The following is a 27,524-nucleotide window of genomic DNA, read 5'->3' as shown; positions in this document are numbered from 1 at the left end:
GAAAGCCAAGTCTTTCTTTTCTTCAGGTTTCAGTCTAGTGCAGCACAAGCTTCTAGTGCAGTCACCTGAGGACTCACGGGGATGAGGAAAGGGACTAAAAAAAAAATGGGAGAGACAACTAACAGAAGGTCCTTTTCCTTTGACAGCATGCAATCAAGAACTTAACAGTGTGGTCCTAGGGAAACCACCATCAGGCTCAGGTAAGGGCCACTGGGAGGAGGACATCTGTGTAGGAGCTGGAAAGGCAGCATCCATACTGGTCCAGGGGTACTAGGACCAAGTGAGCTCTCCTAAGGGTCACAGGAAGGCAGAGGCTGGCTGCACAGCAGACAGGGCCACTCCCCCAAAGGCGCTCCTGGAATACACTCTCTAAACACCGCATTTGGGGGAGACAGCACATGGAACAGAGCTGACCAGATTTCCTAACTGCAGGACTTCTTGGAACTGTTACAAATCTAACTTTGGCTGGAGAAGTGAAAGATTTCATTTGTAAGTCAGAGAGTATAAATGCTGGGGAGGAAAGCCAACACCTATACTCAACTGGCTATGTACACACAGGCAGAGAGTCCACTTCCGTGAACTCCAGTGTCGTCTTTTCTAACACGGATGAGACTACAGTCCTAACTTTAAAAACGGTAAAGAGCAGTAAAGACCAAAAGGCTTCCATGTCACATGTGATCATTTCAGCACTGGCTCCTAGTGACTATTCCCTGGGTCTCTGTAGCCACTGCCCCTACATTTTCTATTTCTGTTATTTTTATTACCATGATAGTTATCAACCTGCATCATGAGCATTAAGAAAAAAAAATCATCCTTCGATAGTAACTTTGATCAGCTATTCCCTAAAATGCCAACACAGACAGCCCAGCCCAGCACACAGTAGGTGCTCACTATGCTTTTAAGGAGGCAATGAAACAAACAATTGACACCAGCAAATTACAGGGCAGTCAAAGAATGGCTAGGTTGTTTTCATTATATGTCTTGTGAGTCAGGCCTCAGGCCTGGGAGGCGTGACTTCATCTTTTGACAGAGGAACAAGGGATTGAGAGAGCATGGTGCTCAGTTGCGAGAAACAACACAAGGGATTTATTTTGGTGGAGATGTTTGAAGTAACACTGTTACAATGACTTACGTCTGTTGCCAGGCACGAGCCATCAGCTCATGCCTGTTCACAGGGAAATGCATGAGGTCCGTCACCCACGGCACCTTCATAGAACATGCGATGCCCATATGCAGGGCAGATCCAGTAAGATTTGCTCCAAAAGCAATTGCTTCCTCTCTGTGAGGGGGACACTAAGGCCCTAACAGGAAAATATATAAGAAAGGCTCCAAAAGAAGTTGGAGGCTGGGAGCACTTTCTGGTTTTATTTGGTTGATACTTTGGCAGGAGTTTGAACTGCATCCCAAAAGATTTTTTCCTTTTGAGTCAATTTCTGAATGCATTTATCACAATAGCCTCATCTGTCATAAGTCACATGATAGAAATGAGCAGATCTTACATAAACCCGCCCCTGAGTACAATACAAGGATCCCGCTAAATCTCTCCTGTTCCCACTGCTTTGCGTGCCGAGGGATTCTTCACAGGCAATGCGCTTGCTGCAGTGGAGACCCCAACAGGTTTAGAACATGGCATGAGCACTTCGCTGAACCCGAATTTGATACCTGTCCACACAGGTTTAAGCGTCAGAGTTTAGAAAGGAAATGATGTAATCTGTGAAAGCTCTTGCAGAGGAGAATTTCTCATGGAGTTCAGAGGACGTAGAAAAGCCCCAGAGTTATTAGCATTTCAAGCTTTAGGTTGAGGGGTGGAAACATACATGGCAGACCACAAACTTCTAAGCCCAGAGGGATCAGACTTGATATTTCTGAAATCCATGGTATATATAAATACATGTACATATGTGTGTGTAGAGACAGACAGATGGACAGATGGACAGGTGCAGGTGCGCGCGCGCGCGCACACACACACACACACACACACACACTCTCAAGAGTAAACCACACAAAGACAGCATATGGGCCAAAAGATCCTGTAATCAATTCTATTGTTACATTTCATTTTATTTTGGCTGGTAAACCTAGAAGTAGTTGCAGGAAGAGCATAGCTAATTCTAAAAGGTTGCCACAGTTTAAGAAAGATTTCTAAGACTCTACACCTTTTCCCTTTCTATAAGCTCAGGACTGTTTAATTCTTCCTATACTTAAAAAGACAATCAGAGATTTTTCACAATGATGGCCCATTTTCTCCTTCAGGTTCATCTAAAGCAGTAGGTTAAATGGTATTCGAAAGATCTGAACCTTGATTTAGACTGAACAGTTTATCAACTAGACTTGGCAGCTATATTTTACCAAACAAATCGGCACACAGTACCCTTCACCAAGAGACTCACTAGTTGCTCCAAGCTACTGTCAATCTTGAGCTTGTACCATACTGGACATAACACGTCATATACTATGACAAAGAGACAAACTAAGTGCATACCATCACAGTTACTGATACAAAATGAGAGTGAAGAATTGAAGGCCCAGGCAAGGGGACTGAGGCATGAGAGCAAAGGGAGATCCTGTCACAAAAGCTTTAATATCTAAAGGTGCAAGTCAAACACAGCAAAAGGAAGAAAGAAAAAAAAGATGGGCAGGGCAAAAAGCTAAAAGCTTCACTGAATGATTGCATCAAAACTCTGGAGGATGGGTTTGGATGCCAAGTGGCTAACCCTTCTGGCCAGGTCCCATTGTGAAATTTGTCATTCTGCAAATAGGTATGCTGGTCTGATCCACTGCATGGCATAACCGTCATGAGGTCTTGGCTGAGCGCATTGCTGCAGGTCGGTGCTAGGAGCACTGATCAGCCCTCTGAAGTGAAGCCTTTAAGACCAGACTCTGAAGCAGTTTGATTAAGGTCAGGAAGTTTCTGCGGCATCCACAGTGCAGGGCCTAAAATTTACCGAGACTGCTCAGAGTTTGGGAGTGGGAGCCACCAGAGCTGGGAGCTGGTGGTAAGTAAGCAGGAGGCCATATCTCAAAATTTTTGCTACTGGTATAAGGACACTGGCCGGTGGCTTAGGGGACAAAACAGAACAGAAAGTGAAGAGCCTATGCAAAGAGGAAAATAGATGAAGCTCGCCTCTCAAAAGAATAACTGCATCAACTACAAACTTAAGGCTGGCCTTCTTATTTCATTTCATATTTTTGAAGACTATATAGCCCCAAATCACACAATGGGCATCCTTTATTAAAAATCATTATTTGAGTGATAAAGAAATCACTGTTAGATTAAATATTTCATTATGCTAAATTACCACATATTAGTAAAAGAAAAAATATCCCTTGACCTAAGAAAGGGAAAATTATTGACTTGGGCTTCTAACAGTAGAATTCAATGCTGGGATAATTTTTTCACACAAACTGTCTACTTTTCTTAATAATCTTCAGGTACACAGTCAATAATGAATCCAGCTTTACATCTGTTTCTTCTTCCTTTGCCCCGGGTAATTAAGTATTAGGACTAGCGAATAAAAATGAAATTAACAAGTCAGAACTGAAGCAATGGCAGGAGGTAACGTAAATTCACTATATAACCAGTACACCGTTGATTTCTAAAAGTGACTTTTAAAAAGCCCCGGACACCTTTCAAAACACAGAACATTTATTAAGCAAAAGGTCCAAATGCTTTGGTTTGTGGTTTCAATTCAGCTGTGATGTCGCCTGTCACAGGGAGGAGCTCTTTCACCCTAAGCTGCACTCAGCATCTTGCATTGTGTATTTCCTCAGTTCCACACTGTGCCGGCACGCAGTCTATCTGGGGGTAGGGGAGATATTACAGTGATCTCTCTTACTAAAACAATGCGAGCAGCGAGTTGGGCTCAGAAGGGAGGCAGGCAGAGGAAAATAAAGTACTGACCTGAGAGTCAAGCTGATTGGAGCAAGGGTGGGAGCAGCGATTTGGAGACAAGCAGAAAGGAAAGGGTAGCAAAAGAGAATAAAAGGAAGGAGAGGCGTTAGTCAAACATACAGCCAACAGACAGCACATCAGCAGGCTTTATAACCAAATGGAGGATACTAAAGCAACTTTTACCTGGTATATACCCCCCCCCAAAGCCCTGGGCACACACTGTAAGCTGTTCTGTTATATATCATGCATAAGAAACCTGTATCTGCTCTCATTCACACAATCCCACAAGCACTGGTAGGAAGCAGAGAGGCTGTTCCTGCCTCACTGCAATGACCACATTCAATTTTTTAAAAGGGATATTTACAGACAAAGTTCCTACCTACCTGCGTGTCCATTATTTCGTTTCCATCATTTGATAAGGCAGAACTGAAATCACTAAGGTCAAGCAGTAAGCTGTGATGTCACAGCTTACTTATATTTGAATGAGTGGGTAGGGCAGTTACATCCTATGAGACATTATTCTCCATTCTTAGAAACCACAGGAGCTAAGCAACTTGGATTTTGTCTCAAAGATTCACAGGTGAGCAAAGACCCTGTGAGCACGAGCATGAGGGCTACAAACACAACATCACCGCCTGTCAGCTTCCTTACAAAACAGCTTCCAAAGCCGAGAGTAATGCCTCTCCATTGAGAAATGAGGCCCTGGCTTTGCCATTAAGAATACCCACATGCTTGCTACCTTACGTGCATAAGAATTTCTAATGTGCCCTTCTGAGCAGTCAAAAGAGGTCTCTAATGGGATGGAAAACACAGGACGCAAAGCTATGCTCATGTTCCAAGCTTTGAAAGGAGCATGCAGTAGACGTTCATTTTTCATAACTTATAAAATGCTGTTCGCAAAAGCAAAGCAGATACACAGAACAACACCTGTTCGGCCATCTGCTCACAGAATCCCTGCCCATTTCGTGTCGTGATGTAGCCTTGAGAATGTCACATAAGGAGGAAACAAACAAACAAACAAACAAATCCTCAGGATAAAGTCTAACCTAGAGCATTTCAAATGAAAATAATGTTGACTGCAATGATAAAAGTCAAAGGGAAAACTTGAAGATGAAAACATGGTGGGAGTGTTGCTTCGATAATGCTTTATTGTCTGGATCAGCAGGTCAGACATTCTCAGTCAGAAATGCTCTTCTGATCCCAGTCAGGTCGTGGCCGTCATGGGACTAGAGCAAAAAAGCACAGCTCCTGTACCAAGCCTTCTGGACCACAGGTAAGTAAGCTGAGGCCCTTTGCCAAATGGTAGAGAACCCTCTGATGGCACTGCCTTTCCCAAGGGAAGTTCTGAAGCCTTTTCATAGGGTCACTATGGTGTTTTGGGCCCTTGCTACTTTTTCTAAAGGAACATCTTGGGCTGGAGAGATGATTCCATGGTCCGTCTCTATGTCTTTCACAGGACATGAGTTCGATTCCCAGCATCCACTTGACAGTTCACAACCATCTGTTACTTCAATTCCGCAACTCCAATGCCCTCTTCTGCTCTCCTCGGGTACCAGTTGCACATGTGGTACATACACATACATACAAGCAGGGAAAACACCCATACACATAAAATAAAAAGACAAACAAATCCCCCAAGTAATTTTTAAAACATTTCTTCACATGCAGTAGCAGACAAGATAACTCAGCGAAAAAGAGTGTATGTCAAAACAAATAGAACTCATTGTCAATTTCTCCCCTATACGGTGAGGCTTTTAGAATACATTTTCATACTCTAGAAATAAATAGACCGTTTAAGTTTGCATTTCAAAACGAGCCCTGAAAGGCATCAAGGAAATTATGTCAGCACATCATTGAGAAAATCAGAGGGTGAAATAATAGTTTCTTTCTCAACATTAGATAAGGGTCTGTCAGGCACCAAAAATCATTTTTCAATGTCCAGATGTCTGATGGCATTAGCCCTCCATCCAGATAATTAAAGCGGTACCTTGTCTTCCGTTCTGATGTTATGTCTTATGAGTGGAGCCCCCAGGGACCCCTGCTCCCCTCCACTGTCTAGAGGGATGTGGCTAAGGACTCCATTTGAGCTCTGGACAAACACCAGGAAAAGCTCTAATGGATTTAAGATGATTATGGTAACAGTCACCCAACTGATTGTTTCACATGGGTGGGATACAAGAAAACCAGTGGTAGAAGACCTTGCTTAACAGACCTATTAACCTCTCTCCCTCTGTAGGCACCAAGGATTAACTTGGGATTTAATCAAACCTGGAGATGGGGATGAGCACTCACACAGAGGAACTACGTGCTTTGCTACCCGCAAGGTTCACGCAGCTGCGGATCTGTGTGGTCTACATACAGCTGACATCACAACAGAACAAAGACAGCCTGATTTTGACCGGCTCTCAGGTTTGCTTTAGGCCACTGTCCCTGTGGCCAGTGCCTCCAGCGCAGCCTGCGGTTGAGGCAGAAGCTTCCAGCCAGAGCATCTGTATCCAGTAGAAGAGTTCTTCGTGGTGTGAGGTGCGTATCAAGTGAAGCATACCACGTGCCTTAAGAAGGTGGCTTGCTAATGGCTGATGAGAAACAGCATTCTTGTGAGACTGAAGGAATAAATTCACTGGAAATGCCAGTTGTATGCTATACAGAATATACTTGTGGTGGAGGATATGTTTTAAAGGAAAAGATAAACGGAACAAGAAGAAAACTAACTGCCCTCTGGGAGAGAAGCTGGCTCTTGCCAGGGCATCAGAGTCACTCCTAACCCCAAATGTTTTGTTGCATGTGACAGAAGTTCTGGAACATTTTAGAACATGAGCTACTTCAAAAAAGAGGGCTTTTCGCTCTGGTAGGTCACGTTACTAGCCAGAGACCACAAATTCATTTCAAGTTCAATATTTTGGTTTTCAAAATCACAACCTTAATTGCAAGCACTCTCCATGACTCCAAAATGGAGATATATGTCATAACGCTAAAAAATCTTTAGTTCTCAACATTATGAGGTATGAATTCTGTAGTTTCAGCCAGCAAACAGAGATACTAACTGATGTGAGTGAGGAGGGCTGCCTGGCAAAGTCGAGGAAGATGCTTTGGTGGGAATGAATACACTCGCAACCCGGCAGATAATGCTTCAGAAAGGGAGGCCAAGGCTGAGCCCTCTGTTTCCCAGGACAGTTTCCCTACGCGTCTCCGCCCCCACCTCCTTAGAAGCCTGGGCTGGGCTGGGGCTCAGACATTTCCCAGACTGTGTTCTGTTGCTGGACCCAAGATGCAGGCAGGCAGAGACCTGGGACAGAGTCAAGCCCTAGCACATGTTTTATGAATTACAGTGCCTGGGAGGCATCAGCTTTAAGGAGAGGCAAACGCAGAGATAAAGAAAATGTGCAGAAAGTACATAAAGATAAATGCCTGTAAAATCACTGCCGCTTTAATGCTTTCCATATTGAAGAAATAAAACTGTGAATATTCTTGATGATTTAATGGCTACACAGCCCAGCTAAGACCTGTTTGTCCAACTAGATAATTAAGCCATTTATATGTAAATGTTTATAGTAGCTGATCCTGATTTTCAATTACAGTTCTCAGGAATTGCTTTAGTATAGAAAAATGCCTTCTAAACATGCAGCGCATCACTTTCCCTTGTGGAAACTAATAGTGAAGAGGCAAGGCTCTGGTGGCTGTAGGGCCTGCTAAGGGAGGACTCTCTGGCTCCCTGGGTGACTTCAGCGCTACTAGATGTGTCTGTCCCTGCGGCCCCTGGTGGAGGGCATTGTTTTCAGCAGCTCTTAAGCTAATCCTCGGTTTGAATTCTGTTTTTCAATCTTCTGAGCCCTATAATTGCTCAGAAGTTACTAAACTGGTATAGCTCATGCTTCCTCATATATAAAATAGGAAGCATGCTAGTTTCTGTGGGTAAGAGTAAGGCAAATACAAGACTCTAGGTCAAGTGCTCAACAGAGAATCTGGCACACAGTGATCAAGAAATATAGACTTTATTACAACGCTTATGATTGCTGTTAGCAACAATACAATACCAGTGATGCTGTCTAGGACATCACCCATTGAGACCATTGCCTCTCAGAGAATAGACTAGAAGTGCATAAATCTATGCTATAGCTGATTGTCTCTGACCACACGACGGTGACTAGGAATGAAAGAATGACCACAGAAGGCCATTCAACGTTTCAATGTCTAGTTTTATAATGAGAAGACATGGTCATAAGTTCTTTGTGATCCCATACGAGCTTTTTTTTTTTTTTCTTCAGAAGAACTGGTCCTGAAATGTACTTCCAAATTAGCCACATAGATAGCTATATCTAAAATTAACCTGGAATTTTAAGAACCAGTAAACTGGCAGAACTTTCCCACACTTTAAAATTAAAATGAAGCTCTTGAAGATTGTCTTTTTAAGTTTTATTATGCTTTAAATTTTTCTTCTGCATGGACATGTTCGAGTATATGAGGCACAGAGTGTGTCTGAAGGTCAGAGGGCAAAGCTCTGTCTTTTTACTACGTGGGTCCGAGAAATCCAGCTCTGGCTTAGCGGCAGACATCTTTATCTAGTCAGCCATCTTGCCAACCTGCCCTTAAAGATTTGAATTTACATAGTTATTTCAATAAAAAAGAACTCTGCTAAAATTAGTCACACTGCATCAAACTTAATCACATAGTCAACAAAAGATGCTAAGATTATTAAAAGAGCTGTTCATAAATTTAGTGTTTGGATGATTAAGTACAATATTGAAAAAAATTGCTGAAATTTTACTGTGGATCAGTTGCCCATCCACCATGGTCAGTTAATACTGAGAATTCACTTGTTTGGCATTCTGTTCTTCATGCTGAGGTTAGTGCCCCACCTTACATGAAAACCAGGTGGATACAAAACAGAATACAATCTAACAGGTTGTTAGAAGCTCATTTTTAACAAGACTCGTGGCCACAGTGCTGGCACACAACAGATACAAAACCTGAACCCAGGGCTTCCTTTAGCTAAAGCCCGTTATCATTCTTGTAAGGCCACCGCACACTGCTCTGCACGTGTCTTGAAGTCCTTTAGTACACAAGTGCCTCCATCCAAGCTGGCAAACACTCACTGATTTATTCAAAGTTGGCTGATCTCTTCCATATGGATCGAATCTAGGAAAACAAATTCTGCCTTACTGCAGAGCCAGTGAGAAATACTCAGAGGTTATGCAGAGTTATGCTGCAGGAGTGTTCAGGAAGTCCTTTTCTTACAGAAGTACTAGAAAGAGGCATTAGTAACTAACTTATTTTTAGTGGCCATGCTAGACGTTAGTATAAATACAGGTATGGTTTATCTCAAAGCCTAGAGACACTGGAAGCCTCTTTTGGACTCATTGTTTTAGACTGAGATTGTGACCTGTAGACCCTACTCGACATAGTAAATCCATTTGCTTTTAAAATAGTCTAAGATCATCTTAAAAGATAACTTTCAAGAAAGAGTTTGTTGTAGTGTGCCAAAAGACACGAGCCTCCCTTTCCCTTATCTGAACGAAGAAATTCCAACTATATTTCTCCATATTCTCTTTAGCTTGTGACAAACTAAAACTGCAAAATGTTCCTCTTTAATGGGAAAGAACTGAGGTTTCAGACAGTCGAAGCCCAAATTTTGTGTTCTTTGTTGGCATAACTACCGCGTCAGAGATGCCCCTCAAGAAAGCCAGGCATTATTTTCCCAGACACCAAAAAGGCCCTTAGTGTCTCAGAAGGTAAACCAGTACCTCCGCAGTATTCTACAGAAACACAACATCACCCCTTGCCTGGAAGGTTGGATTGCTCACATAGAACTCCTTTCCAATTTGTGATATTGGTGTGCCAGCGAGCATTTCAAAAGCGCCACTACTCAGAATGCACACCAAGCTATCAGTATTTGCTCATCTTTGACAACTCACAGAACAACTCTCTTTGACAAGGCAGAACTCACCTCTCAAGTTCCGCGATCTTCTTGTCTTTGTCGTTCTTTTCATTCTCCACCTCCTTGAGGATCTCCAGCAACCTGTCCACTTCTGCTTGAGCCTTGCCACACTCATCACGGTAGTAAGATGCTTCCTTGTCAAGCTGTTTTAGGCGGTCTGCAAACTCAGGGTTCATCCTGGAGTCATCTTCAATATTATGCGCCTTCAACATTACATTTTTAAAGAATGTAGTTAAGACAATGGTTTAGAACAACAGACAGTGTAGTCATCAATGGCCCAGAATGTAACTTTGGAGAGAAAATAACAAACAAGAATTATGGGTATTCTGTCAGTGAGAAGGCAAACTGGGGGGAGAAAATCATGTATTTCAGTTACTTTAGATAACGCTGCCTTTAAAGTTACATAGTTTCCCATAGGGAGGTTCTTCTTCTACTGACATTTTGTTATGTTAAACTTTGCTACTTTTGACTTTTTGCTCCCACCAAAATGTGGGGGACAGGTGAAGGAAGAAACTGGTTTCTTTGTTCTTGTTCATTCAGTAAGAAGGATGTAGACAATACAATCCCTCACAAGCCAATTTACATCAAATGCTTCCATTTCCAGCTCAGAGAACTGGAAGGGCACAGAAAATTGATTTTCAAGGCCCAGGAAGGGCATATGTAGACCTGGGTAGCCGTTAGGAGACTGCTTGACTAATTGTATCATACCACCGAGAAATATCAGCAGAAGTAGTTTGGCATGAAGATTTCTTGAGGTCAGGAAGGGCTTTCTAACTAACAGTCGTACCCATAAATTCTTATTGACCTGAATGAGTTTAACCTAAACGATGAAGAGATGAGTTGGGTCATGAACAAGCACACCGACAAGAGTCTGCAAACACATGCATGGGTGGGAAGCAGCTGTACACACCACAACAGACACAACCAACAACAAGCAACATCACTGTAGAATAATTTGCAGCCAAAGTATTTGTGGTTTTGTGTGCAAGTATGTTTGTGTGCGTATGTGTGTGGAGACACTGTAGTTTATTTTTTCCCAAAATAAACGTTTGGCTGAAATATTCCCAGACAGATGCAGGAACACTGCACTGCGATGTTTTGCCTACCCCTTGTTTCCCTTTATTCCTAATTGGCTTCTTCAAAGAGCAGGCAGGGATAAAACACGTAGTTTCACGATGGTGCACATTCAACATAGAAAGTTCAGAGAAGTCATACATGTATGGTTCTCCAAAAAATCCGTGTGTGAAGTAATAAAACATCAACAATTCATTAAACTTTAGTTTTTCTGCTTTCCCGCTATGTGGAACGCACGTGTCCACTGTGCTTCTATGCAGTTCTTTTTTAATTTCAGGGAAAAAACAAGGCAAGCAAGCTATAGCTACTGTGGGGTTAAATGGATCATGCATGGTTAGAAAAAAATAATACTAATACTACTGTTAGGAGGTTGACAGTCTTTGCAATGATTTAGTAAAAAATAAAGTCAAAAATTAGTATAAATAAAATAAATTTCTTACTCATGACAAAATTATTTTTAAATAATATTTTTGCATGTAACATATTATTTAAGCATGAGGATAAAGGGGAAATAATTTTCATATTTTTTAAGATTTTCTTACTTAAGAAATAAGCTCATCTATGAAAAAGAACTTGTAAAACCCCATCAATCCAACATACTATTACAAACTGGTGACTCCCTTTTACCAACAAATCTCAAAAGCATTTTATTCTTATTTAGTGTGCACTCTAGGCCTCTCTGTAACAGATTAGTGTAGATTTCCAGTATTAGTAAAAATGAAATGAGTTACTATGCTTTTAGGACTTTGTTACTGTAATAATTATATATTTACACAAAGTGATTAATATTTAAATAGCTTAACCTCTACTTTAATAGTTTAGAACAGATAGTCTCATTTTAAAATGAACTAAATATATATTTTGACCTGTGATAAAAGTGAATTCAATACTTTTGTGACAGAAAAATATTTGGGTTTTGAATAGTTAAAATACATTTCATTTAAATCTTTCTGTTGTTAAACTCACCACTATTCTATGATAACTAAAAATCTTTTTGTATAATTCTCCAACTCCCCGATCAATGCCATTAATATCTTAAAAAAACAATTAATGAACTAAGCAATGAGTAGCTAGAAATATTCAAAACACATGAATAAACTCAAAAATAAATATTTTAGAGTTACGATTCCTCATATATTTAAGTTAGCAATTATCCATGATAGTCTATCTGATTTTATTTTAAATTGTTGGGATCAGAATTATCATTTTAGTGAGCAAATAAATGATTAATAGCCATGAGACATTATTTCTAAACCTAAATTGGCTTTATATCTTATGTCAAGAGGCAAATCAAAAGAATTTCTAAAGACAGTGCAAAGCTACAAAATGACAAAATCTGGAAGATAATATTCATGTATTATTATTATTATTATTATTATTATTATTATTATTATATACTAATCCCAGACATAAGACTTATTGTTCATCTAGTTTAAGAGGCTTGTTTAATTTTTATCAACACACTCCTTAGAGACCCTCTTTGAGAGGTTTAGGAAGAAAAGACCAGGTATTCCTGGCAGGTCTGATTGTCCTCTGTCTGATCCTGAGGATGGTAATCCAAGACCAGTCTTTAAAAGCGAGTGAATTAGATGAGTTTATATTCTTTTTAGTCCAATAAACACTCATGGGATGTGTAGACAAACAGAAATCTGGTGTGTGTGCAGGGGGAGATGCCTGAATCTTGAAGGTACCACTGACTGCTTCATGTAACGCTGAAGGTAGGTCAGGTTATTAAAGCCCATTGGCAAGTTCATACCTGGCCTATGTTGTTAGATAAAACTTGGAAGTGCTAATAATCCTTCCTTTGTCGATGACTATACTTCACGGAAAACAATGGTTAAAATCTGTCTCTGTCTCTCCCTATCCTCAACATAGTATCTACTGATTTCAGGAAAGAAGAATTTATGCCAGACGCCCTTCAATCATGAAGAAAAATTCTTAGAGAAGTTTTTTGATAGACATGAAAATAAACGCATTATAAAATGGTCACATCAATAGACTCTTTAAGAAAGACTTATAAGGACACAAGGAAACTCTTTCTTGGATCATTTCGGTAAGGTTCACACAATGGCAGTGACAGTTCCTCCTGACTGGGAAGATCTGTGAGACCCCCCCTCCCCCAGTCCATTCTAAATACAAAAGGTAGAAAGTATGCATAAGTCTCCTAAGAGTTATTAGAGTCAATAATGTAGCTTGACTTGACATGAATAGTAACTGTTCAGGGGGCCATTTTATTCAGTAAAGAATAAATGCTATATTGAGACCCACAGCCATGGGGCCAGTGCTATACACCAAGAGCTAAGCGAGGAAACTGGGTCTTCAGAGCCAATGCTTCTTTCAAACTTCTAAGACAGGAGTCACCTCTAAAAATGGAAAGATGGGTAGACTGCGGCTTTTTCCAATTGTGACAAAGTTGTTTCATCTACACTAGCGGCTTGTGGCTTGGATCAAAGTTACTAACTACTAAATATAGTAACTAAATAGTCCTTCTTTTTGTTAACACTGATATGAAACTTTCAAGGTCATTAAAGGCAAATCTGGCTATCAACTTTTGTCTCAAAATATTTCTTGAAAGCCTTGGAACAACTGTCAAGTGTATCCTGGTGGTGGTGGGGGCGGGGCCCTCAGGAATCAGTGAAGAACATCACAGAAATTAATCTTACACACAGGACCTGAAAGTTTAAGGATATCTAGACTATGTTTCTTGTACTTCCAATATACAGCAATTCCCTTGCACATGGTAATAAAAACAAAGGTGGGAGCCTCACCGATGTGGGCCAACCTCAGCATTTTGGTGTGAACTGACTTTGAAAGCCTGAGTAATGAGCAAGGGGATCTAGTCATGACTGAGGCTGAGCAGTGCATTATGATACCTACTAGATATCTTAACAAAACTTATCAGAACTGCATCAGGAACAAAGCAGGATTTTAGATGTGTAGTGTGCGTCAATCAAGGAAAAGAGAGGTTAGCCCCAAACTTGGGAGTTAACAAGTATCATGATCACATACCTCAAGTTTATTTGTACTTAAACTTATAATGGTTAGACACTGATTATTTTCAGTGAAGTACTGGTCCATACTTCCAGATGTCTAAGAAGGAAAGCATTAACTTTGGTCCAGAACCCTGCTGTGACATAAGGCAGGGGACATTCATTTATAATATTATATAACACTGCCTTTGAAATGGGCCCTAACAATTTTTAATAAAAAAATTATTTCCCTCAAAACAAATGATTAGCTGTAACCATAAAGTACAAGCCAACTATTAGGTAAGGAAGCCGCTGATTTTTCATCGCTGCTGCTTCTAGACTTCAGCAGTAATTTGCTAAATTTATACACTGTGAAAATATGACTCTCAGCCACAGTGCTCTGCTGTCTTAGCATTCATGGACAGGGTTTCAACATTCCTTTCATATCTTAATAGCAGGATGGGGTGTAAACTATTTTAGACACTGACATAATTCTAAGTTATGAAGAAAATAGACTCATTAAGTTTTCTGGCTATAATTATAGAACTACAACATATTATAAAACTTAAATTTTGCTTCAAATAAAAGTGAATGAACACCAGACATAATTATTGGCCCTAAGTAATATATTTTGAAAGCAATAATGATATATCTTAGAATTTTGGCTTTCATCATATTAAAGGAAATTATAGTTTTTAAAATTTGAACTAATTAAATTCAGAACATTCACAATCCACATATTAAAACTCTGCCAAAAATTTCTTTTCATAGATGAAACAAATACATATAAATAAATAAGCCAAATATACACAAAAATAAAAATCTATATTCTTAGCACATTTTAAAAACCCTTCAAATAAAACTGTAATTATCAATATGATTCCTCTGGAATTTCTGAAAATTAGCAACACTGAGAATTAAAGGTATTACCTAAACATTCTGAAATAAAACATGTAACTTTATATTATTACGCAATTTGGCCTACTGCTTGGGTTCTGTTGACATCGAATGCCTGCATTAAGTGTTGGATATGTGTTTGTATACATGCATGTGTTTGCATGTACCATCTGTATTCCCTGACATAAATATTAAATAGTTATCAATAGTTGTAACTATCTACCATGCCACAGGATATCGGTTTAAGAGAAAATCCAATAGTTTTCAAAAATAGGCTTAAAAAAAAAAAAGAGAGAGATTGCTAAGGCTAAGCAATAGCCATTAAGGGATTTATAAGCAGCACACATGTCCCTAGAAATGCATAATCCTAAGATGGCATCTTAAACAGGGAAGCTTCCCTGTACATTAGAAAGATGTTTTTCTCTGTGTAGAATGGGAAAATGTTTGAATTTTTTGTTTGTTTGTTTGTTTTGTTTTGTTTTATAAACTCTTAAATAAAACATAAACCTGAACAAAATATGTTTATAAAAGACAGGATTTTAAATGGACAGTGACAGGCAGGGGAGGGGGAGGAGCTCATGGGGGCACATGAGAGGGATGTCAAGTATTTCCTTGTCAGCAGGAAGGTGGCCTCAGTGCCCTATAACAACAGGGTATTTTACAAAGCACTCAATTAATGTGTCCAAAATGTGAAATATTCTTTTAAAATATACGAAAGACTTCTGGACACCATCTCCAAGCATACTAAGGCTAGAACCAAGACAGCATTTGAAACTAACGATAAACTCTATGATTTGTCTAGAATTAAAAACTAAGGGAAGAAAAAGATTTGGCTGAAGTTAACCTGCATATATTTACCACAACAAGACAAAACTCCTCCAGGACCGGAGGCTGGCACTTAAGCGAATAAAGGTTATTTAGGATTCAAAGGCAAGAATTTAAGACTCTTTGAGAAGATGTTACATATTTTATTCTATTCCAGAACATATTTGCAGGAAGCCACCAAAGCCCACTTCTTATTTACATGGGCATCGTACTTAATATAAAAAGTTGTTGTGCACTCAAAACAACTACAGTAAACTCATCAGAAATGTGAAGATAGCCAGATTCAAAACAAACAAACACAAGAAAAAACTTCCTGGGTGCCAATAACTGGTTAGGAAATAAAAAATGGGGGGTGGGGACTGAAGAGATGAATCAGTGGGTAAGAGCACTGGCTGCTCTTTGAGAGGACCCGAGTTCAATTCCCAGAACCCACATAGCAGGTCACAACTGTCTGTAGCTCCAATTCCGGGAATCTGATATTCTCACACAGACATACATGCAGGCAAAACACCAATGCACATGAAATTAAAATGAATATATTATTTTTTTAAAGACACAAGAAGAAAATATATCAGTTGCTCTAACAGCTTAAAAATTATATGTGTGCACATGGTTCACAATAGCTTTAAAAATGAATAAGGCATGTATAGAAAAAGTCAAAACATCAATTTTAAAAAACTGGATCATAATTTATAAATGGTTAAGAGGTGATATTAGAAATGTACCATTGACTCTTTAAATTATCATATAGGATGAATAGAACTCAATATAAATCACCAGAAACTGAGATTTTTAGTTGAAAAAAGTGACCTCTGAATTCACCCAGAAAGTTAAAAATGAAAAGCCAAGAACTCCCACATAAGGCAGGAGAATCAAGCTACAACATGGTCCACTAAGTGTTTGAACATCATAAAGTCCCAAGAGCTGAGATTCTGGCCCAACAACAAAGAGACACAGCTAAAGATGACTGAGACCTTTGTCCCCACAGAGTGTAATATTCAAAACAGTGACATAAAGGCCAGAGAACACTTGACAGGCAATGAAAAATAGCTGATAATTTAAATATATATATACTTTATATCTCAATAGTAATTAAAATACAGATGATATGAGTTGTATTGATATAAAAAATAACATCCAAAATTTTTAAAAATGTAAGTAAAATCAGAGAATGACATCAAAGAATAAAGAAAGTAAGAAAATTAAAAAAAAAAACAACTTATCAAAAGCACTAAAATAATTCTCCATATTAAAAATTAAATAAAATTGTCACTATATAGCTGCTCATGAGAGCACACTCCCCTTTAATCCCAGCACTTAAGGAGGAAAAGGCAGGCAGATATCTGTGAGTTCAAGGCCAGCCTGGTCAATAAAGTGAGTCCAGGACAGCCAATGCTGCACAGAGAAACCCTGTCTCAAAAAAACAAATAATAATAATAGTAATAATAATAATAATAATAATAATAATAATAATAATAATAATAATAGTTACAATATGAGAAAAAGTTGTTTATAGAATAGAAAACACCTCATATATACTAATGAGCAAACTAGTAAGTTAAAAGCCAGAACTTAAATGGCCAAAGGGACTAATTTCCAAAAGAAAAATTACTGAGCTAATAATATATCTTTAAATCCAAAATTCATTAGTAATTAAAGAGAAGAAAAAAAAGACCTATAGATTTTTCAAGGTCATTTAAAATGACAATTCTCTGTGTGGGGCAGGGTATGGTCAAAAAGTCTTAAGGTCACACTGATCAGTAAAAGTTCTCTGAAATACGACATAGTAAGAACTATTGAAATATCCTTAAAAACCAAGACTGCTGGTCCAGAAAGTCATTCTGTGAAAGAGTGAAAAAGAGAGGGAGAGAGAGAGGCAGAGCAGGTAGAGGTGGGAGAGGAGGGGACAAGGAGAAGATGCCGGAAGGGATAGATGAGTGGTTGGAGAACTTGTAGATGTGACTGAAAGGCGGACATGCGTGGTCACAGCCAGTGTAATGAGTAGACTGGAGAGCACAGAATCATTAAGAATATTCTGGGCAAATGATTATATAAGGGGATCTGATGTTTTCTTGCAAAAAAAGTAAACTGAACAAACATTTTGGCACACCTTGGTGAAAAGGTATAGAGCATTACGTAAGAAAAGAGATGCAAGGAAAGAAGGAAGGAATGAAGGAAGGACAGATAGACAGGAAAAGAGGAAAGAAGAATAAAGAATAAAGAGTAACATCCTCAACTTTACCTTCTTCTTTACTTTTCCAATACCATGGCCATACGTTACTTTTATAATGAGGAGAAACAGTCATTTTTAAAACTTAATAATTGTATCCTTGATAAAGGGTAGAAAACCCATCAAGCTGCATCCCATCAGACAGAAAAAGAACTGGACCCTGAAATATCTGGAGGAGCGTGGTTAAAATAAGGAGCGCTGGCTATCTTCCCGGGATGCCAAACCATTTGGTTAGCTTAATTAACATGGGAGAAGAAAGTCAGCTTGAGACTTTGAATTAGTCAGTGAAATGACTGTAAAATGTGTTTTTGAATAGCTGAGGCCTGGCCCCCAGTGGAAGAGAAAGGGTGAGTTGAGAGTGCCATGTCATTAAGTCATTTTTTTTTTTTTTTTTTTTTTTTTGACCCTTATCTACTCTGACAAGGGCTGGGAAATTCCAACTACTCTCCTAAGAATTTTCTGCAGCCATAGAACACAAAAAGCACTACAAATTTTAAAATGTTTGTCAATCCTGTTCTACAAATATTCTAGAAATATTCACAAGAAGACCTGTATTTTTATCAGGGTGATTTTCAAGATTTTTTTTTTTTTTTTTTTTTTTTGGTTTCTCTTAGCCTCTTGTCTTCAGCCTTTCTATTACTACTTCCATTCAAATATTAAGGTAAAGAAACCGTGGGCAGTTGGCTGGCTGGCTGGCTGGCTGGCTGGCTGGTTGGCTGGCTGGCTGGTTGGTTGGTTGGTTGGTTGGTTGGCTGGCTGGCTGGTTGGTTGGCTGGCTGGCTGGTTGGTTGGTTGGCTGGCTGGCTGGCTGGCTGGCTGGTTGGTTGGTTGATTTGTTTTTTTGCTACTCTGCTAAAATCCATCTGGGGCCTACTTTACAGGGCTTTAGAAATTGTGTCTGTAAATGTATTTGTTGGGTAATATGACGAGTCCAGGTACAATCTATTAAGTGCATCCAAGCACCTTGCATATCACCTTGTGCAGAGGTGGAGCTCGTCTTACATAAACCTGTGTTGACTGAATTGCTTCCTTTCTGAATGGCGTTTTTTTGTTGTTGTTGTTGTTGTTTTGTTTTGTTTTGTTTTGTTTTTCTGTGATAAGGATTTCTAAGTGGAAAATAACGTCAAGAGAAGTATTCTAGTTACCCTCATTTACAACATCTCCCAGGAAGCCAGTCTGGTAACTAAACAGAAAAGGCTATCTTTCTTTCCTTTTTAAAATTAAACTAAAGAAACAAATAAACGTTCCATAGGAACGCATGTGACATTAGGCTAAAGACCTAGTGTAAACGTCTGAACTATTTTATTACATTTTGAACTAGTTACCAGCTTCTCAGACTTCACTAGGCTAACACCAGAGCTGCTACGATCTGTTACTAGCAGACTACGTTATGTCTGTCATCAGGTCAATGGCATGTTTTGAACTCTTACAAACCCTACATGATGGCCAAGCATTTAACAATCGCCAAGCGCACAGCTCAGATTTTAAAGCTAAACCCAGCTTAGCATGGAGGCCATACACACAGCACACACATGTGCTGCCAGCTATTCTGCAAATGCTACCCCTGTGGCACAGGGAAGCCTGTGTTTGAAGGGTCTTACAACAGCTCCATGAGCTCGGGTCTTCAGCTGCTTTGCTTTGCATTGCAGCCTGAGAGCTGAAGTTAGGAAGAAGGTAACGCCAAGGCTGGCCATATTTCCTTTGCCCCTTGGTTTTTAAATTTTGAAAGAAATGGCATTGGCTTTGTGCAGATCATTTCTTTCAACAGAGTGGGAACAGGTAGAGACTGATCAGTGCTGTGGGAGCATCCCCAGCGTGGTACCCTATGGGAAGAGACTGATCAGCGCTATGGGAGAATGCCCAGCGTGGTACTCTATGGGAAGAGACTGATCACCACTGTGGGAGCATCCCCAACATGGTACCCTGCGACATGGGCTCGGGGGATCCTCATGCTTTGATATGTTACAGCGGGAACTTTCCGGAAATGACTTACTGGGTTGTACATCTGATTGAACAACTGTTCGGCTTGCTACATTGCAAAGGTAGGGAGGCATTGCAGCACAGACAGGGAAAGAAGGAAAGATCCAGAAAAACAGCATTAGCTCAGCAAATCCAGTGCATTTGCACAGACGAGCTGGTCTTTAAAAAAGAAGAAGAAGAAATTTCAGTTTCTAAACATTCCACAGTGAAAGTGAAAGGCTCTGGGGAAATACAAATGTTGACTTTGGCTCCTAAAAAAGAATAGTTGGAATAAGAAATTTAAGGTTTGTGTTACTTTCCCTTTCTCAAGTTAAATAGCCCATGAAATAAGGAAAACTGTCCACTTTTGATGATACATGAAGTGCTGGCCTCCAGCAATGAATCACAAGAAGTGCTTTTGGCCAAGCCCACAATTTATTACCTGAACTTCAAAGATGGTAATAGTAAAAGATTAATTAAATCTTATCACTGAATTTATAGCTCTTCTTTGGTAGTAACATAAGCCTAAATTTTCTCTTTGGTGCCTAACTTTAAGTAGAGATTAGGAAACAGCAGGTTAACAATAGCAAGGTGTCAATAAGCCTGGCACCATCATACTGATTTAAATGGGGGAAAGAAAGCATTCAAGTCTGGAGAAAGATAAAGGGAAACCATAGCACAGTGTTGTTGATTACCGTTTCAATTTTGAAAAGGTAATTTTGAAAGATATCCTATTATGTTCCAAGTACTTTAGAACCTATCATGGGCTCCTGCCAGTTCTGTGTACAGTCAAGTGTCCTAAATATTACTTGTAATTAGTGTGCTCAAGTCATATTTATTAAATATCCAAACATTAATTGGAGGGTCAAGACTAAGATCTAGTAGGTGAAAGATTACTGTAACTATTATTTGGTATTAGACTGAGACACTCCTTTAGAGACAGGATACCTATTTCTTTAAGTTGTGTAGAGCAAATGATGGTTTTCACATCCTGAAGTGCAGGATTGGTTGGGAAAACTAAAGGGAGTAGAGGTCATGGCACTTTGGATTCTATGTCTTCTCGACAAATTCCTAAAGATACAGGTCAATTATCCCCTACAGCTTGAACCTCAAAAAAAAAAAAAAAAAAAAAACTTCATTCAATAGACAGAGAGGTCCGTAATCAGCATTCTGGCTCTTCTCAATCCCCGGGCAGCTAACGTTAGCAGGTAGATTTCATCCTTATGCACACTTACAGTTAGTAATTATGCCTCACCTGCTTAGCATTGCTTCATGAGCACTAACAGAGTTTCCTTACACAGGAATATTTGACTGTCATTTCTGAGAGGCTGGGGTAGAATGCATGGAATCACTTTTCTGTGTAGAAGTCTTTTTACCACAAAATATTTGAAGGCTTTATAAGTCTACATAGAACGGTGTCAAAATGATTATGTATCCAAACTTCTCCACACATTTTTACGTAAAAAAACAAAAAACATCTCACTTCAGGCAGGCATTGTTTAGGATAACAAGTTAAAAATCCCCTTGTGGATTCCACTGTCACTAGCAGACAAAGTATCTGTTGAACTAAATGCTATTAATTTATACTTTTATGGGCATTTTATGGGCAAAAACTACCTGGACCATGACAAATCTTAAGCAAAATGCCACCGGGAAAATCCATGGTATATTTATGAGACAAAATAATTTTATTTTCAGCTTTCCTTTAGTAAATCTATTTTATTCACAAGTCGCACGTCTTTTCGCCTAGAGGCGCTGAAGGCACCACTTTAAGCTTCTACGGCTGCTTATTTTTCCTTAAGTAAATGATGTGTTTATCTGCACATTCTTACTGCTGTTGGCTCCTGCTTTAAAATATTTCATGTAGATCTCATTTCTTTCTGAAGTGAGGTTTTACTGGAACCATCAGCAGAAATTAGAGACTACCTAAAAAAAATACTTTAAGCCTAAATTTAGTCAATACTCGAGAGCCAAACCTGCAGGGTAGGCATGAGCATTTATACCATCATTGCCTTTTTACGTTCACTGCACTATGTATTTAGAAGATGAGCTGCAAGGTCTCCTCCTACTCAGCACACTATGCATGAGGTAAGGTCCTGCAGAGCCCATTTCTCACTACTATAGTGTGATCTCTGATCTATATATAGTGTGTTTCATCATCATGAAGCTGTCTTACTAAGTGAAGTATAGTATGCAATAGAGTAAAACATAAATATGTTAAGAAATATTTCATGTACCAAAGGCATGCACAGCCAGATTCTTGTTTTATTAAATATTACTTAAAGTAAGAGAGATGCTGAAAAGATCCTGAAACTGACTTTTCTTTCAAAATTTCTTGCCGTGTTGTTAAAAGAGATTTACTAGGCACATTTCATTTTGCTTTTCCATCTGCTGTGTCCATATGTGTGTGCATGTGTGAGTGAGTGTGAGTGTGTGTGTGTGTGTGTGTGTGTGTGTGTGTGTGTGTGTTGGTATATGTGTATGTACATGCCAGCACGTGCCCCTGTACAGACATTTATCAACCAGAGGCAAAAATCAGGTGTCTTCCTCAGTTGCTTCTCTCCTTTATAGTTTTATACTTTGACATAGTGTCTCTTATGAACTGGAGCTCACCAATTAAGTCAACTGGGAGTCCAAAGAGTCCAGAGGCCTAGTCATGCCTCCTTCCCAGAAACAGGATTACAGCAATACACCGCATTGCCTGGTATTTCTTTACATGCCCCCATCCCCGGGGAGAGAAGCTAACCGTTCTACCCATAAGCATCTCCTCAGCCACTCTATATGTCCCTTCTGAGTCTTAATAAGTGTAACTTTTCTCATGGTGCTGTTCAAAACCCCTTGTGTTTTGAAATAATTACATTTCAGGTTGTAGTGCATAAGTTCACAGAAAATAGAATATTTAAACGTTAAGCATTCAAAATAATTCTTGTGTAGATAAAAGCATTGTTCATATCTCTGGCCATCCATGCCATCTGTTTTCATAACTATAGTTAATAAGTTCCCATTCTAGCGTGCTAGAAATCACAGTCAAATATTATTTATATGCTTTTTTTTTTTGAATGTTTAGATTCTTATCTCTTCTGACTAAGTTTACAAGCTGTCAAGAGGAACAAAAGACTTCAGTTGGTAACACTATGAGTTTAATATAAACAATGAGTGCAGACGAACCAACAACATAGGGAGAGAGTCAAAGGAGCAATGCATGACTGGGAAATGCACCCCACGAAATGTGCAGGCTGGAGAAAACAAGTGAACACCACACGGAAAGACCCTGCTCCTTTTCTAGAGACCTTTGCACCTAACAAGCTTCCTTAGAAACTAGACCATAAACATCGCTCTGTGGATGCAGTAGGGACTCCACTACTCCAGGGAACATCTAGGAACTAAGTGTTGCCAGGGACATTTTTGCCAACTTGTATTACAAAAACTGACCTACTTCTGAAAGTTGTAACCATTTATCAAGGCATACAGGGGTCACTGGATTCTTCCCTTCAATGACAAAGTTCCCATTCTCCCGCTCGGATAGTTCAGATGTCCGCAGAGAGTAATGCCTACTTCTTATTTTTTTACTTTCTTCTACTGTTTTATCTTTTTCAAGGTTTCTTTCAACAGGAAACTTAAGAGAGTTTTTTCAGATTACAGACAGACTTGATGCAGACTCTTCAGGAATCAACTTGAGTGCTTAACTAAAATTCTTTTATTAGCAGACAGCAAATGAGAAGGGATTTGTTTATTTTGAAACGATGTCTCTTCCTTAACTAGTTTGTAAATTCATTCTAAAATCAGCGCGTCTACGCTCACACTTGACTTACCTTTTTTAACTGTGCTTCCAATTTGCTACATTCCTCCTTCTTTTGTTCGATAGCTATTTCTAGAGATTTTAGTTTGGAGTCCCTCTTCAGTCCTGCAGATGCTAATGAAGACGCATGCTCTTTGAGGTCGATTAAACTTGACTGAAAGAAGAAGAATGCTAGTAAGCAAAACAACACAATTTCTCCTGGCAGGGTCATCAACATAAATCCAGTGACTCTACACCCAGCAATGCTGTATGCACTAAACGGAGAGGGTAAGGTAAGGTAGTGATGTAGACTCTGGTAACCAGGAAACTAAGGCTGGCCAGCTTACAAGACAGAACGGGATCTCAATGCGGTAGAATCAAATGTGACTCAGCGGTGCAGTCAATCCAAGCTGTTTTAACATCTCAGTCATCCTCATACTTAAAGTCCTAAGGTGATCTTTCAGCACCCTCTCTCCAGACAAACACCTGAGCTCCACATTTGTACCTGTTGTACTTGGCTATGCGGACTCTAAGACAGGTATGAAACAAAATACTGACGTCGATGCTTCTTTCTCAAGGGTAAATCAAACACAAAAGAAGCGTCTATTAAACTTTATCGTATTCCCTTTCTTTAACAGAAACACAATGGCTAATATTTCAAATATCTTCTGGTAAATCAAAGGCAAAGGTATATAAAATCATAGGATAAAGTGGACTACAAGTTCTAATCTCGATTCAATAAATACGACTACTCTCCCAGTCAGATACAGGGCTGCCTATATTGCTCGGTTGTCAACCACACCCAGAATTCTAGGGCTTCTCTAAATAGCTTGAATTCTAAAACCCAGAGAAATCAATACTTGAACACATCTCTGAACACAGTATTTACTATCTACTGGGGCAACCTTCGTTACCAAATATGCAATAGCTAACAACCCCTACTGCCTAAAATGTGTCAGCTGCGCCCTTTCTATCAACATAGTAACACCAGGGAAGATGGTAAGAACAGTGTTCTCCCAGTAAACAAGCCGCTGCCCGCCCTTTACACAGACTGCGCCCTGAGCAGGGAATGCCCTTGATGACGGAGGTCACTGCCCAGCAGAAGACTCCTACACACGTTTTGAGGAACTGCTAAATCACGTTCATTTTTTTTTTCAACCCAGCAAGCTGAAGCTCACGTCCACTGTTACTCTTGTTCAAGGTCACCTCGCCATTAAAGACAGATCAGTCTCAAACTCAGGTCTACAGCTCTGATCTCACTTCCACGGAAAAAGGAAGGACCTTATAATCCAGTCATTTTGTCACAGTGAAGACATATCATCACCCAGACTAAATTATAAGGTCCCTGAGAACTGCACTTCTAGGTTGTTCTCTGTTAAATTGTAAATTGCCAGTTGTGACCGCCAGCTTTATTTTGGTTATGCTAAAGTTCCTAGTTATTAATCTAGGTGTTGTGAAGAGATTTTCAGACACAACTAATACCCATAATCAGCTGATTTTAAGTTTTAAGAAGATTATCCTCTGTGCTCTGGGTGGGCCTGATTCTACCCTTTGGGGGTGGGGAAAGGCCTTAGGAGCAAAACTCATGGGAGAAGAAATCCCCTTCCCTCCTTCTCCCCCTGGATTACAGCAACAGCCTGTGTCTGAGTTCTCTGTCTGCTCCTCCTCCTAGTCACATTACACATGTTGGGCTTGTCCAGCCTCCCTTAAAGTATTAAACCACTTCCTTCCAAGGAGCCCCTTAATTTAGTTAAATTTATTAACCTGCGTCTGTTTTTCTGACTGAACCCCAAATGTCAATGCCACATGCTGCCCGTGCGATGCTCACTCGCGGCTAGCACTGCCTATGAGACCGTCTCTGTCTAAAGTGTCTTCCTTGCCGTATCATCAAGGTCTCCTTTTCACTTAGAGTGAACACGTTGATTTTAAGGTACAAACCCACAAACGGCACTTGCAAATCCCAATGGCGAAGAATATTACAAATGAGAGCAAAGCTAGTGTGCTTCTGTCACATGCAAGTGACAGCTCCATCTGGTCAAAATTGGTGCAATGTGGCGAGGAGTCGATTCTTTATCGCGATGAAAAAGAAGCAATCTCCTTTTCTAAAAATCTAGTAAGCACCAATTTTTTTTCAGGAGAAGAAACTTGTCTTCTGGCTCCCTCACAACTCCTCTTGCATCAAAGCTGCAAGTCCCTATTTGGACAGGACTGTAATCTGTGTGGAGTTACCAATACACAAGGGAGGGGGTAACCCCGGAGAGCTGATAGAAAAGCAGCCATGGATTAGGGCAATGCAGCATGCCCAAGCGGCTTGGGCCATCCCACAGAGGTCGGACATTTCTGGAAGGGAGAAATCACTATGGCAGGAACAGCTGAAGATGATGACACTGGGTACAATGAGGTACACAACTGCTTCACCCACAGCTCCACCAAAGAATCCTCCAGAATGCTGACATCTTGTAGGCATTGCCTAGAGCATGGAGGATGCACCACCAAACAACTGCTCCAGAATCCCCAAGCAGAAAGATGCTTAAAATATATTGTCTTACTGTAAAAATGCAGGTGGCGCTTCTAGTCTATAGTCATCTTTGCTACAGTATGAGATGGTGAAGTAGCTTTAAGTGATCTACTGTAAAATAAAAAATAAAATTCCAAAAGAGAAGTTGCACCTGTCCAAGAATTATGCATTCAATGTCATGTTTTCTAAGTGGGCGGTACTGGGTGATCTATTTGAGACTTGCAGGTGAATGCAAAATATCCCCCAAAGCATTAGTAAGTAAAGTGGAGCTATTATTGTTCCTGTTACGCTAACTGATGAGCAAGCAAATGACAATAGGACCTAAAGAAAAATTCTCTTAAGTCATGCAAGGGTAGTTAGTAAGATAAAAGACAAGAAAAAAAAATGTTTTTAGGGACCACACACTGGAGTCAGCCTAATGGTACGGGTTCCCAAAAGCATCTTTGATGAAGGGAGATACTGAAACTGTTTTCCTTGGAATTCGGGCAGCCTTCTGAGAGAAAGGTCTCCATGTTCCACAAGCCTTCACACTAAACTATGTGTTCCCTAAGACGGTCAATGAAATAAATGTCAACAAAAGCAGGGTTTTGTTGTTTTTCCAGACTCACCTCTTTCTCTGTCAGTTCAGCCTGTAAAGCATTGACCTTCTCTTTAAGGTCTTTGTTCTCTTTTCGGAAGGTTTCTATCTCTTCCAGCCTTTCCCGGTCATCTCTCTCCCTCTGCTCTTTCAAGCGCTCTATTATTCTCTCCTGTAAGGCAGAAACAACACAAGGGTTGGTAATTCATCAGTGTGCATCTCCAAGCATGTTGCAAAAGAAAATCAGAGACAAATCATCTAAAAATTCCTCTGTGATGAGCAACATAGAAGCCTTAACATTGAATGTACCCACATTTGGAAAACAATTAATAGAGAAGTTGCTTTTGACTTGTTAATACAATTAAGCATCACAGAGTGACAAAGAATTGTGCTTGTGTGTGTTTGTGTGTGTGTGTGTGTGTGTGTGAGAGAGAGAGAGAGAGAGAGAGAGAGAGAGTTTGTGTACAAGTTTATGTATGTAGATAGAAATATGTGCAAGTTGGAACATGTGCATAGAAGATCCTGAAAGCTGTTATGTTTTTCAGTCACTCCCTACTTATTTTTTGAGAAAGGGTTTCTCATGGAATCTGAAACTCACTGACTTGCTAGTCTGCTTGGCCAGAAAGCTACATTGATCCTCCTATTTCTGTCACCACAGTACTAAGCTTATGGTTGCAAGCTCCCATGGCCAGTGTTTTGTTTCTTTGGTTTTGGTTTGGTTTGGTTTCAGGGAGGGCACTGGCTATTGAAGTCAAGTTTGCACCATTGTGTAGGATGTACTTTACTGACTGAGGCACCTCTACTCCTAGAAAGGAATATCATTATTATTATTATTATTATTATTATTATTATTATTATTATTATTATTAT

At 39.7% G+C, this 27,524-nt stretch overlaps 1 protein-coding gene across 4 annotated transcripts in view; it reads right to left on the bottom strand.

Annotated features, from left to right (window-relative positions):
• Positions 1-27,524, bottom strand: part of Erc2 (ELKS/RAB6-interacting/CAST family member 2) — a 925,224-nt gene that overhangs the window by 468,113 nt on the left and 429,587 nt on the right. For all 4 annotated transcript variants that reach the window (XM_051140768.1, XM_051140793.1, XM_051140783.1 and 1 more), the window contains exons 10-13: positions 26,686-26,826; positions 23,594-23,734; positions 19,816-19,851; positions 9,837-10,030 (exon numbers count right to left, since the gene is read on the bottom strand). In XM_051140768.1, the coding sequence (XP_050996725.1) occupies positions 9,837-10,030; positions 19,816-19,851; positions 23,594-23,734; positions 26,686-26,826 (512 nt within the window). The remainder of the gene's footprint in view (positions 1-9,836; positions 10,031-19,815; positions 19,852-23,593; positions 23,735-26,685; positions 26,827-27,524) is intronic.

The sequence above is a fragment of the Acomys russatus genome, chromosome 3 (assembly GCF_903995435.1).
Source record: "Acomys russatus chromosome 3, mAcoRus1.1, whole genome shotgun sequence".
Lineage (NCBI taxonomy): Eukaryota > Metazoa > Chordata > Mammalia > Rodentia > Muridae > Acomys > Acomys russatus.
Note: the sequence above shows the minus strand (reverse complement) of the source record. Positions and strands in the feature narration are given on the sequence as shown.